Source organism: Excalfactoria chinensis, chromosome 5, assembly GCF_039878825.1.
Source record: "Excalfactoria chinensis isolate bCotChi1 chromosome 5, bCotChi1.hap2, whole genome shotgun sequence".
Lineage (NCBI taxonomy): Eukaryota > Metazoa > Chordata > Aves > Galliformes > Phasianidae > Excalfactoria > Excalfactoria chinensis.
Window position 1 is genome coordinate 54,803,715 of NC_092829.1, and position 13,798 is coordinate 54,817,512.

Below are 13,798 nucleotides of genomic sequence, written 5' to 3' on the forward strand. Positions count from 1 at the left end.
GACTTCCGGTGACGTCACCACGGCGGGCGGAAGGGGCGGTGGAGCGGCCGCGCTAGGCCGCAGCTCCCGGTGCGCGCCGCGTTTTGGCCGGTTTCGGGACTCGCTGCCGGTTCCGCCATGTCGTACAATTACGTCGTGACGGCGCAGAAGCCGACGGCCGTGAATGGCTGCGTCACCGGTACCGGCGGGACGGGGGCGGGGCCCAACGTTCACAGCGGGATCTGCGCGGCCTTGCGTTTTGGGGGGGCGCTGAGGGCCTCCAGGGGGGAGGCTGTAGGGAGATGGGGTCGGTGAGGGAGCGGGGTATGGGGGGAGGTGGGCTCAGTGGGGAACTGGGGGTGCTGTGGGTACGTGGTTGCGCTGAGAGAAGGGAAGGGCGTTTTGGGGGTCTGGAGGGGAAATGAGGTTCCCGGATGGTGTTTGTGGGTGCAAGGAGGGGTCTGGGGGTGTCTCAGTGGTGAGCACTGGGGGACGTGAAGGGCTAAAGGGTTGTTTTCTTGAGGGGACGGAGAGTAGGGAGCTCGGGGAAGGGCAGGGTGTTTCCCTGGGAGCTGCTGGGCTCCAAAGGTGGGGGATTGAGCTGAGAAGAGCTGCGGGTTTTGCTCTTTAGGGATGCAGTGGGGAGAGGTCTTTTCCTCTGTCCAGCTTCTGGAGCTCGTGAAGCTGGTTGCAGTGGGGCTGGCAGGACCTCGAGTGCTGGAAGCTGAATTTGGGGCTGGGGGATCAGCAGGACCCCAGGGTCGGTAGCTGACAACCCATCTTTTTCCCTCCCCCAGGGCACTTCACCTCAGCAGAGGACCTGAACCTGCTGATCGCCAAGAACACACGCCTGGAGATCTATGTGGTGACGGCTGAGGGGCTGCGGCCTGTCAAGGAGGTGGGCATGTATGGCAAGACAGCCGTCATGGAGCTCTTCCGCCCCAAAGTGAGTGTGCTGAGGGTGGGGGACGGCTCATTGCAACCCCTCCTGAGTGCCCTTGTGACCCTCCCTGCCTCCCTCCCTGCAGGGCGAGAGCAAGGATCTGCTCTTTATCCTTACGGCCAAATACAATGCCTGCATCCTGGAGTACAAGCAGAATGGTGACAACATTGACATTATCACCCGTGCTCATGGAAATGTGCAGGTGAGCTATGCAACCACACCTACTCAAGTTCAAGTCTTTCTGGGAGGGTTAGGAACCATGTGTGACTCTGTTTGTTCTGTTGCTTCTTAGTCAAATGATTTAAACAATTTCCATCATCTGTCAAGCCGAGCTGTTTCCAGGCTTGCTCTTAGTGAAGCTGAGCAGGGGATTATGGTCAGGAGGTGTAAGTGGGCACATCCTGTCGGTGTGTTTGGAAATGAGAACTTAATCTATGTACTTCGCCGTTCTGCTTCATGACATACAAAGGGGCTGATAGCAGCTACTTCCAGCTGGGGCTGTGGATGATAACAGTGCTGGATATCCATTGGGTGGGCTCTTCTCGGGTGTATCAAAGCACTTCACCGCTCACTGCTTTTTCTCTTGCCCACCTCCACGGATCTCCCCCTCAGGATCGCATTGGTCGTCCCTCAGAGACCGGCATCATTGGCATCATTGACCCGGAGTGCCGGATGATTGGCCTGCGGCTCTATGATGGCCTCTTCAAGGTCATCCCCCTGGACCGTGAGAACAAGGAGCTGAAGGCTTTTAACATCCGCCTGGAGGAGCTCCAAGTCATCGATGTCAAGTTCCTCTATGGCTGTCAGGCCCCAACCATCTGCTTCGTATATCAGGTGCCTTGTTCTTGATCCTGAAATCAGTGTTTCCAAGGGTCTTCGAAAAGGGTTGAAGCATTGGCAGTGTCCTGAAGCTCGCTGAAAGCGGTGCTGTAAGGATGGGTGGGCAGAGCAAGAGATGGTTCTGGCTACTGCAGGCTTGTTTTGTAGCTGAAGGAAGTCTTCCTGGGCCAGCACAGGATGGTGGTGTGAATTCAGTTTTTCACTGCAGTTCTTAGTTCTCACAGAATCACAGAACGGTCCGGCTTGGAAGGGGTCTCAAGGATCACGAATCTCCAACCCCCGTGCCACAGGCACCAACCTCCGCATTTCATACCAGCCCAGGCTGCCCAGGGCCCTGTACAACCTGGCCTTGAACACCTCCAGGGATGGACGGGGCATCCACAGCCTCTGGGCAGCCTGTGCAAGCACCTCACCACTCTCAGAGTAAAGAACTTCCCCCTGATGTCCAACCTAAATCTTCTTTCCTTCAACTTAAAACCATTTCCCCTTGCCCTGCTTTGAAAGAGTTGGCTCCCCTCTTGTTTATAGGCTCCCTTTACCATGTGGCAGCAGCACTCTCCTTTCTCAGAATCATAGAATGCTTGGGTTGGAAGAGACTTCCGAGCCCACTCAACCCAATTGCTGATCTGGACAAGCTTGCCCAAGGTCCCATCCAACCTGGCCTTGAGCACCTCCAGTGATGGGGCATCAGCACAAGCTGCAGCTCTCCCCTGTCACCTAAGCCAGCTTTCAGAACATGTGGCAGTGCTGCCTCTGTCTGAATGAGAAATGTATGTGGAGCCTTTATCCCCCACGCCCACACTGACAAACCTGCATTTGGAATAAAACTCTCAGCCCATCCTCACTCCAGAACTATGCAGTGAAAGTGGCTGATGGTGCTTTCTGGCTTTGAAATGCTTCACGGGTGACTTCCTCAGAGCCAAGAAGCCTGATGGTGGTGTGTAGCTCTGAGAAGGTCTGCATATCCACATGGGTTTAATTGGTGCTGCTGTTGTCTGGGGAAACTGAGGCAGAGCAGAACTGTGATTTGGCCAAAATCTTAAACTCAGTGTTAGAGTTTAGGCAGAAACACAAGTTTCCACTTCATCCTCAGAGGTATCATAAAGGAGGAACTCAATCTCTGCATGTAGTCAGCAAGTGAGAAAGGTCTTGTCTCACAGGATCTAACATTTCCGTGCTACAAACTAGACTGGAAGGAAAGCTGTTAGTGATTTGTTCATTTTAAACAGGTATTGTACAAATAAAGAGTAAATGAATATTTGCCTCTATGTCTACCAACTGTGTTTCATCTTTGCAGCAGTTGTGTCTGACTCATGAGGCCTTACGTAAAGCACTGGGGTTAGGCTGTCCCTGGGAGCCTGACTGTGTGTGTGGAGGGGGAATGTATCCAAGCTGCTGCTTTGTCTAATTCCTTCTCAGTTTGTTAATCATTATCATGGGATTTGGATCAAGGAGAATAGCAGCGAGTGTCTGAGATAATCTTTGTGTAGGTTTGAAACCGGAGGAGAATACCACAGAGATGAGCAAGTTTGTTTAAAAAAAAACAAACTCCAAGGCTCGAGAACTGCTGTTGTAAGGAATAAAAAGGTCCAGAAATGCCAAAGTGGTGTTAACAATTCCTTTGCCATTTATTGGTCTCACTTCAGCCGTACAATGGACAGGATATGTTCCAGCTGTGCTAGTTCCTCCTCTCCTCCTGCAGATCTGTTTCCCCCCTCTCTGTCAGCCGGTGCTGCCCTTTACTTCTTGCAGCACTGGACTGAGGTGTTCTTTGCATGCTGCTCCTCGGCTGCACCTCAGGAGTCTCTGCTACAGTGCATGTGAGGCTGTTGCCTGCTCATGTGGTATTTGTGCCTTCTCTTTCAGGACCCTCAGGGTCGCCATGTCAAAACATACGAGGTGTCCCTGCGTGAGAAGGAGTTTAACAAAGGTCCTTGGAAGCAGGAGAACGTTGAGGCCGAAGCTTCCATGGTCATTGCAGGTTAGTCAGGCTGTGTGTGGTGTCTTCCCTTCCTTTTCATGCTCAGTTATGGTGCACAGGTTCACTGATAAGACTTCTCCCCTGCACAGTGCCAGAGCCTTTTGGAGGTGCAATCATCATTGGGCAGGAGTCCATTACCTACCACAATGGAGATAAATACTTGGCTATAGCTCCACCCATCATCAAGGTAACACCTTAACTGTGCATTTCCCACCCAGTTCCTACTTTAGACACTACTGAAATTTCCAGCTGAACACCTTTGAATTCAGCAAATTTTCAGTTGCCTGCGGGTTGAATTGCTATTGCTAAAAATCCTCGCTGTGTGTAAGGAGCAGTGCAAGTGGGAAAGCTCTCTCATTTGAAGGCTTTTGGTGACTTTGGACCTAATGATAGTAGGTGTTTCTCAGTCTGTTGTTTATCTCTCTGGAACAGCTTGTGGCTTCTCAGGAGTCTGTAAGCTGGAACCTTCTGCTGTGTTTGTGGTGCTCTGTGTTTGTGATAGTGGGTCTCTGTATGGCAGTAACCATTGCTGTGCTGTGCCCAGAAATCCTCCTGACCTGGGAGGGCGCTGAGCTGCTCGGAGTCAGGAATTCCATCTGTTCTTGTCTTTAGCTGTAGCCTGGTAAAAGCTGCTTGCAGAGCTTGGTGAGTGTCAGTGTTCTTCCCAACACCCAGTCTGCATTTTGGGGTGTGAGGGATGTTTGTGATCCCTGTAGTGATGGCAGTGCGTGCTTGTTCTGGCTTTGTGGAGTTCTTGGAAATGGTGCAGTAAAGTTGAAATCTCGTTAGGGCCCCAGAGAAAAGGATTAATTGGGAAATAATGAGTGGTTTGGGCATTGGTCCAGGCCAGAGCCTGGTTTCAGTTCAGGCAGTGAGATATGAATGAGCCCCTTGGAGGCTCGAGTCCGTGTGAGTATGGCTGGGGCACTTGTTCAAAGGGAAAAAGACTGACAGAGTTAGTGACAGAACTTGAGCTTGTGGTTTTGTCAGAGGGATGGGATGGTTCCCACATTCAGATGGTGCAGGAAGCACGAATGGCACAGCTGAGGTGCTGCTCAGGGCTGAAAGAGGACCTTAGCTGTGACCGAAAGGTCCTTTCAGGGCTAATCTGTGCAGCAGAGGAGTGCCATACCTGGGATTTAACTGTGGCTTCATGCCCCTCTGGAGTTGTTCCAGCAGCTTCCTAACAGTTCTTTCCTTTGCATGCAGCAAAGCACCATTGTGTGCCACAACCGCGTGGATCCCAATGGGTCCCGTTACTTGCTGGGGGACATGGAAGGACGCCTCTTCATGCTGCTCCTGGAGAAGGAGGAGCAAATGGATGGCACAGTCACCCTGAAGGACTTGCGTGTGGAACTGCTTGGTGAGGTAGGATGCTGCTGCACCACCTGCAGGGTCCCTGCCACTTCTCCCTGGGGGACCGGGGGCTCCGCAGGCTGCAGATGCCAAATAGGGGAAGTAGCTTCTCTGTGGAGCACAGCCTGGGGTGATTTTGTTTTTTCCCCACAGCTGTCAGCTCTGAACTTTCAGTTGCCAGACACGGGGAGTTCCCTGCCTGGCCACCTGACTGTTCATCTTGCGCACTGTCCCTCAGGGATGCTGGGATTCTCTGTGGGTTCTTTAAAGGGATTAAATCTACCTCCCCATGCTTTTCGTTTACACTGCGGTTCACACGTGATCCTTGGGGAGCACGGCAGGGCCCTTTTCACCTTCTCATGGATTCATCTGCACCATCTCAATTCCCAGACATCCATTGCAGAGTGCTTGACCTACCTGGACAATGGTGTGGTGTTTGTTGGCTCTCGGCTTGGGGATTCCCAGCTTGTGAAGGTGAGTGGTGACATTTCTCTGGCTTAGTCCTGCATTCAAACAGGATTTCATACGTGCTTGCTTCCATCCTGACTTCGGGAATGATCAAACATTGGAACAGGCTGCCCAAGAACATGGTGAATCACCTCCCTTGGAGGTGTTAAAGAAATGACACTGTGGGATGTGGTTCGTGGGCATGGCAGGGGATGGGTTGGGGTTGAACTCAATGGTCTTAGAGGTCATGATTTCACAAGGTGGACACATATATAGGGAGAAACTTCCTTTTCCCTACATTCTTTCTGCTTGCTGGGCCCTTCTTGTTGGAAACTGGTGGTTGTGTTTGTTCATAGCTCAACGTAGACAGCAATGAGCAAGGCTCCTACGTAGTGGCTATGGAGACTTTCACCAACCTCGGTCCCATCGTTGATATGTGTGTGGTAGACCTGGAGAGACAAGGCCAAGGGCAGGTAATGTTGATTCTGCCTTGCCTATCTCTGTGCTGCAGATGTCTGGTTCTGGCAGATGCGTGTGGTGTGTCCGTTGAAGGAAAGGACTGTGATTCATTTATCAGGGATTTAAGGCTTGTCCTGATGCAGGGAAGGCTTTGGTGTCTTGCACTGGGTGGGAAGGATCCTGTTTTCACGAGGAAGGGTTTCCTCTCCTTCACTGGGGAAGGGCCAACAGCCAAAGAACTTCCTTTGAGAAGCATGATGATGGGGATCCCAACTCCCCCTGAGCCCATCTCTGCAAGGAAGCTTCCCCAGTTGGTAAATATCTGCTTTTCCTCCAGCTGGTCACGTGCTCAGGTGCCTTTAAAGAGGGGTCACTACGGATCATCCGGAACGGCATTGGGATTCATGAGCATGCCAGCATTGACCTTCCAGGAATTAAAGGTGTGTGAGTTGGCTCATTCTTTCATATACAAACCACGACCTGAGTGGGCACAGTGGGGACGTATCTCTTGGCTGGGCTGTGGGCAGGGGACTTGCAACCCCCTTTGGTATTATTCACTGTGAGCATACGGTCTTTCTGTTGCAGGCTTGTGGCCCCTGAGGTCAGATTCTCATCGTGAGATGGACAATATGCTGGTGCTGTCCTTTGTTGGCCAGACCAGGTGAGGTAGGGTTAAGGCCATGCCAGGCTCTCAGCCTGGTATGACAGGATTGGAGCATGAGATCCTCTCTTTCCCTTCTAGGGTTCTTATGTTAAATGGAGAGGAGGTAGAAGAAACAGAGCTCACAGGGTTTGTAGATGATCAGCAGACCTTCTTCTGTGGCAACGTGGCACATCAGCAATTGATCCAGGTAACACCCCTTCTAGAGATACTTTTCTCATTGTGATTCTATAGTTCTTCTTAGCTGGGGGTTGTTTTAGATCTATGCTGCTCATCGAGGCAGAGTCTGCAGTGCTCCTTTGGGCTGATGTCAGAGAGGAGGTGTTGTCCAGGCTCTCAACAGTGGTATTTTCTCTCCTCAGATCACCTCTGCCTCTGTGAGACTGGTCAGTCAGGAGCCCAAAGCCCTCGTGAGCGAGTGGAAAGAGCCTAATGGGAAGAACATCAGCGTGGCTTCCTGCAACAGCAATCAGGTGGTGGTAGCTGTGGGACGAGCCCTCTACTACCTGGAGATCCGACCTCAGGAGCTCGGGCAGATCAAGTAGGTGCCCACCTCTCCTCCTGGCCCAATGGTTCACAGCCTTGTTGTCCTCAGGCTTCCTGACTGACACTTCTGTCTGATTTCTGCTTCCTGCCAGCTGCACAGAAATGGAGCACGAAGTTGCCTGCCTGGACATCACTCCTTTGGGGGACACTAATGGCATGTCCCCTCTGTGTGCGATTGGACTCTGGACTGACATCTCTGCCCGCATCCTAAAGCTGCCTTCCTTTGAACTGCTGCACAAAGAGATGCTAGGAGGAGGTAGGGCTCTCCTGGGACTGCTGGCAGCAGAAACTGACCTGGTGGAGCCACGAGTGACATCAGCCTTCTCTTCTGCTCCCCGCAGAAATTATCCCTCGCTCCATCCTGATGACAACCTTCGAGAGCAGCCATTACCTTCTGTGTGCCCTGGGAGACGGTGCTCTCTTCTACTTTGGGCTCAGCCTTGAGACAGGTGACTACAGGACCTAACACATAGCGGGCTACTCGGGAGGGTGTTTGGATTTGTGCTCACTTGCTTGTGGTACCTTTTTGTTTTGTTTTGTTTTTCCCATCCTTCTGGAGGAGATCTGTCTCTTTACCAAGTTTTTCCAGTAGTTCCTTCTTCCTCACTAAGACAGGGTGGGGACTGGCTGTGGGCACTAAGTGGATTTCTCCAAGGAACTGTGGAGAAAGGAATGTGGTGCTTCCATCCACTTCTTTGCTGACAGCAGAATGCAATCACTCGCGCTCATTTCCTGCAAACGTGTCCCAGCCATGTAGCTCTGTGCTGTCCTGCTCCCAACCTGCTGCTCCTTTCCTGCAGGCTTGCTGAGTGACCGTAAGAAGGTGACCCTTGGCACTCAGCCCACAGTCCTGAGGACTTTCCGTTCCTTGTCCACCACCAATGTTTTCGCCTGCTCCGATCGCCCCACCGTCATCTACAGCAGCAATCACAAGCTGGTCTTCTCCAATGTGAACCTGAAGGAAGTGAACTACATGTGTCCCCTCAACTCAGATGGGTATCCTGACAGGTGAGCCCGCCCCGCAGGAGGGAATTGGGGTTCTGCATTGGCACAGGCTGTATGGAGAACGTCCTGCTCAGCCCTGGTAGTACATCCACCTTGTCCAGGGGGTGTGCCTGCCTGGCACTGACTGATCATGGGAGAGCCTTCTTCGTAGATACTCTCACAGCATACAGCAGTTGTGTCTTGGGTTCTCCCAGGGCACTCATTAGTTCTTTGTACTGTTGGTGGATCTCACGGGAGATGTTTGCGGTCTTAAGCATTTATCTTTCTCTGTGCATCAGCAGCCATAGAAGCTGCCCTAATCTGGCTGCTGTGCATTGTGGGAAGGGGACCCTGGTCAACAGTTTGGGAGTGAGGGAAAGAAGGAGATTCTTAGCTGCACAAATGGCCTTACGAGCCCCGTTGCTAACAGTTCTCCTCCTTTACAGCTTAGCTTTGGCTAACAACAGCACGCTGACAATCGGCACCATTGATGAGATCCAGAAGCTGCATATCCGCACAGTTCCCCTCTATGAATCACCCAGGTGAGCTGAGAGGTTACTTTTGGGGCCCATGCTCTGCTGTGGGGAGAGTCTACTGTGCTGTGGGCTTGGTTAGCATGCAGGCTGAGTGAGTGGGTTGCTCTCTTGCTGAGAGTGGTCGGTGCAAGTGGGCACTTCTGTTCTTGTTGCCGCCCGTTGGAGCAGCCTGTCCTGGCATCTCTGCTCACACAGCTCTTTGTCCTGCAGGAAGATCTGCTACCAAGAGGTATCACAGTGTTTTGGTGTGCTCTCAAGTCGTATTGAGGTACAAGACGCCAGTGGGGGCACCACTGCGCTCAGACCCAGCGCCAGCACCCAGGTGAGGGGGCAGCTGCCAGCTGATCCCTGAGCTGTATGTACTGTAGCTCTTCAGCCAAACCACGGTGCAGATTTTCCTGCTGCTCAGGCCTAGGGAGCTCCTCCCCCACTCAATCCCCCTGGTCCCCAGTTTTCTCAGCCTGTGTGTACATGATGTGACACATCTTCCTATGTCCTAGGCCCTGTCTAGCAGTGTGAGCACCAGCAAGCTGTTCTCCAGCAGCACAGCACCACACGAGACGTCCTTTGGAGAGGAAGTGGAGGTGCACAATCTGCTCATCATCGATCAGCACACTTTTGAAGGTACCGGCCCCACGTGCTCCCCAGATTCTGCTTGAATGCCTATCAGCACATGGCTAAGAGCTCCACAGTCCTGTGATCTCACACGTTCACTTAGTAGGAATGTTTTCCCTCCATCATCAGCCAAAGGGCGTAAGTTTGAGGTGTAATGGTTGGTGGCACAGGACAGTGGGGAGATCACCAGACTCTGCACCTTGTTCAGTTTTGGAGCTTTTAGCTGCTCTTCCCGTGTGTGGGGGTGCTGCCTGCTGACCCCCAAGGGACCCAGCTGTTTCTGTCTTTCCCTCTTTGCGACAGTGCTTCATGCTCACCAGTTTCTACAAAACGAATATGCCCTTAGCCTGGTCTCCTGCAAGCTTGGCAAAGACCCAAACACCTACTTCATCGTGGGTACTGCCATGGTGTATCCTGAGGAGGCGGAGCCAAAGCAGGGCCGCATTGTTGTCTTCCACTACTCTGACGGTAAGAGCAAAGGCTTCTTGTCTGGCCAAGGGCAGTGAGAGAGATCAGGGCAGTTCTGCAGGGTTTTGTCACTCTGCTGTGGGCTGTCACTGCATGTCCTCTCCTCCCCAGCTGCCAGAGGAGCCCAGGAACCACATTCTGGGATTTGCTTTCTGTTGTCCTCCCCCATTCCTGCACTGCTTGCCCACAGATCCTCTGAGGCAGTGAGCGGTGTTGCTTAGAGCAGTTCCTGCAAACCCTCTGCTGTTTGTTGGCCCTGGGAGCACGGTGCAAATAACTGGGCGTGCTGTGGATTCATTGCAGGCAAGCTGCAGAGCCTGGCTGAGAAGGAGGTGAAGGGAGCTGTGTATTCCATGGTGGAGTTCAATGGGAAGCTGTTAGCCAGCATCAACAGCACGGTAGGGCCCTCATGAGACCCCAGCTTCCTTCCCAAGTATGTGTCAGAAGTGGGGGCTGTTGCAGCTGCGTGGCTGTCAGCCATGTGTGTTGAGGAGTGTGTCCTGGCTGGCACAGCTGTGAGTCCCAGCTCAGAACCTCGTCCCTTCCTTCCTCCAGGTGCGCCTGTACGAGTGGACAGCCGAGAAGGAGCTGCGCACAGAGTGCAACCATTACAACAACATCATGGCTCTCTACCTGAAGACCAAGGGAGACTTCATCCTTGTGGGAGATCTGATGCGGTCTGTCCTGCTCCTTGCCTACAAGCCCATGGAAGGAAACTTTGAAGAGGTATCAGTGCTGTTGGGTTTGCAGTGATTTCGATCAGAAAAGACCTTGACATCGAGTCCAACTGTCAACTTGTCTGCCGAGTTCCCTTAGCATCACTTAGAATCAGAGTCATTTAGGATGGAACAGACCTCCAGGAAACAAAAGAACTCCACTTCTCCCATCACTTCACATGCATAGAAAGATGCTGTAATTTACCACAGTTCTCCTGTGTGTTTTCTGCCAGCCATCAACACGAGGTGAACTGCAGGTGTGATTGTTTCTGTAACGTATCGAGCTGCTACATGTTAGAATGAGACAAGTTAGTGTTACAAATGTTGGGGTTTCCTTCAGGAAGTACATTGGCTTGGTCAGAGCGGTGCTGGGAGCCCACACTACTTGTTCCAATAGGCTTCAGGCAGGGGAAATGGTGTTGAAGATGGAAAATGGAGGAGCCTGGCTCAGCCAATCTTGCCCAGCCCTTTGAAGACAAGGGTATGGGGTTGTGCACAGAGAACAGGGTTAGCTGGTGGCATTCTTTTAGACAAATCCCCGTGCTTCTCGGAGGAACAGATCCCAGACTTTTGGGAGGCTGGGCTGTGTGTTGGCTGCCTTGGGAAGTACGGGCCAGGAGAGGGGAGCTGCCCAACACTGTGCAGTTGGGGTGGCTTCTTGCAGCACAGCTGGGGGTCAGACCAGGTGCTGGGGCCATCTGCGCACCTGTGAGAATGGGATTAGCACGGTCTGGCCTCATTTGCCCTGGCGTCATCCAAGTGCAGCTTAGGCCAGAGCCACCTTCACAGAGACAATTAGTGCCTTTTGCTGAGTAGAGAGGTCAGACTGCATGGTGCCTCACCCACAAATGGGGCTGCTGAGTGGGATGAAGATGCTTGATGACAGGACAGTGTGCTTCACTGCCCCTCCTCTTGTCCCTTTCCAGATTGCCCGGGACTTCAATCCAAACTGGATGAGTGCCGTAGAGATCCTGGATGATGACAACTTCTTGGGAGCAGAGAATGCTTTCAACCTGTTTGTGTGCCAGAAGGACAGGTGGGCTGGCAGGAAGGGGGTTGTATCGGTGCACAACAGGAGGGATGGGGCATGTGTTGGGCAGGAAAATGGACAGAAGCTTGCCTAGCTCTGAGTTGGGATTTGGGGGAGCTCTCCTGTGCGCCCAGCACAGACCGAGTGGAGTGCATTGGCTTTCAGCGCTGCCACGACTGATGAGGAGCGCCAGCACTTGCAGGAGGTGGGGCTGTCCCACTTGGGAGAGTTTGTCAACGTCTTCTGCCACGGCTCCCTGGTCATGCAGAACCTGGGCGAGACATCCACGCCGACGCAGGGCTCCGTTCTCTTCGGCACAGTCAACGGCATGATAGGTGAGGGGCAGGGAGCACCCTGGCCTGGAGATTCCTTTTGTCTCTTCTTTCCATCCTCATCTCAGCCCTGTCAGACAGCAGCCTCCAGCTGCAGCCCTGCCATTCCCTGCCTGCTGGCAGCTGCAGCAGTGTGGTCTTAGGGTCTGCAAGATGCCGAACTCTCATCACCGTGTTTTCCTTTGCAGGGCTGGTAACTTCCCTGTCAGAGAGCTGGTACAACCTCCTGCTGGACATGCAAAACAGGCTGAATAAAGTCATCAAGAGCGTGGGCAAAATCGAGCACTCCTTATATCCTTCTGTGGTCCAACTGGGAGCCATTGCTGGCAGGTGCTGGGGGCTGCTTTGTGAATTAAAATGCACCTTGCAGGGCTTGAGGACAGACTGGGCTTTGTGATAGTGCCAATGTTGGTTTCCCTTTGATCCCAGGAGATGGCTGTGCTTGGGGAGCTGCATGCAGTAAGGTCACGTTCCCTAGGTCTTGGTTGCCACGTTTTTAGGGCTATTTTCTAGACCAGTTCTGTGAGGCAGTGTGGTCAGTCTGCTTCAGGCTACCCAGCAGAGAGGGCTTTTTTTCTAGCCACAGTGTGGGACTGATGTCTGTCAGTGCAGTTTTGGCTCCTTGACAGTGCCACCTGGAGATCATTTCACACCGAGCGCAAGACAGAGCCAGCTACAGGCTTCATTGATGGCGACCTGATCGAAAGCTTCCTGGACATCAGCAGGCCCAAGATGCAGGAGGTGGTAGCAAACCTGCAGGTGAGGGGGGTGACCCCACAGGTGGGACACTGCTCAGAAAAGGAGACTGTGCTAAACCCCGAACACACGCCCTGCTGTTTCTCCATCACTTTTCTGTCTGCAGATTGACGACGGCAGTGGGATGAAGAGGGAAGCCACCGTGGACGACCTGATCAAGATCGTGGAGGAGCTGACCCGCATCCACTAGCAGGATTTGGGGCTTTTCCCTGACACCTTCCTCCACGTAGGGCACGGGGCTCCCTTCCCCTGGCTGGCTGCACTCAGCACCAGCACTGGCCCTTTCCTGAGGGGAGGTGTCTGAAGGAGAGCTGTTTGTTAGGGATCTGGGGGGCACCACGCTGTTGCCAGCTTGGATTCACCAATCCTTACGGACTTGACCAGAGCCGGGCTTTGCTGGTCGCTCTGGCTTGGGCGACCCATAGCAGTGCCCTTGCTTGGGTTCACGCTTTGCTATTGTCTTTTTTTCTTTTGTCTGCTTTTGGTTTAGATTCTTTTTGATCCGTTGTGGGTTTGGTTGGGGTTTTTTTGTCGGTTGGTTGGTTGGTTTTGGAAGAGGAAACAAAGCTGCCTCGAGCACGAGGGCTGAAGGAGGCATCTGGGGCGGGGTGAGATCTGTGGGCCCAGAGCATTTCTCTGCACTTGGGGGAGGAAGCAGAGGGGGACAGCAGGGCAGCACGCTCCTCTCTCTCCGCAGCACCTCGTGCTCGCTCAGGGAGGGAGTTTCTGGGAAGCTCAGTCAGTTGTGGAGTCTGAGTTTTACCAAATAAAGTAGTCCAAACAGAATGGTGCGTCTGCTGCTCCCGCCCTGCTCCACTCAGCATCACAGGTGTGTGGGATTCACTGAACCACACAGAATGGCCTGGCTTGGAAGGGACCCTAAAGATCACCAAACTCCAACTCCCCCACCTCCGCCACAGGCAGGGCCACCAACCTCCACATTGAATACCAGCCCAGGCTGCCTGGGGCCCCATCCAACCTGGCCTTGAACACCCCCAGGGATGGACAGGGCAGCCACAGCTGTTCCAGCACCACTCTCATAGTAAAGAACTTAAGGGTTCCTTCAACTTCAGGAGGGATTCCTGCCTTCCCTGGAGCAGGAGAGGCAGAGAGTACAGAGCTGGGAGCTGGAAGGGCACAATCAAGTCA

General features: G+C 53.1%; 1 protein-coding gene across 1 annotated transcript; it reads left to right on the top strand.

Moving 5' to 3' along the window:
• The first annotated feature begins 2 nt into the window (after window positions 1-2).
• Window positions 3-13,429, top strand: DDB1 (damage specific DNA binding protein 1). Its single transcript, XM_072337991.1, has 27 exons — window positions 3-178; window positions 777-925; window positions 1,008-1,124; window positions 1,535-1,756; window positions 3,629-3,743; window positions 3,833-3,930; window positions 4,953-5,111; window positions 5,490-5,573; window positions 5,903-6,019; window positions 6,343-6,445; window positions 6,591-6,666; window positions 6,748-6,856; window positions 7,029-7,207; window positions 7,305-7,468; window positions 7,554-7,661; window positions 8,013-8,220; window positions 8,643-8,738; window positions 8,943-9,054; window positions 9,233-9,356; window positions 9,651-9,815; window positions 10,119-10,213; window positions 10,371-10,541; window positions 11,458-11,567; window positions 11,727-11,896; window positions 12,082-12,184; window positions 12,529-12,652; window positions 12,756-13,429. The coding sequence occupies exons 1-27, from the start codon at window positions 118-120 to the stop codon at window positions 12,837-12,839; spliced, it is 3,423 nt and encodes a 1,140-aa protein (XP_072194092.1). The 5' UTR covers window positions 3-117; the 3' UTR covers window positions 12,840-13,429.
• The last annotated feature ends 369 nt before the right edge of the window (window positions 13,430-13,798 follow it).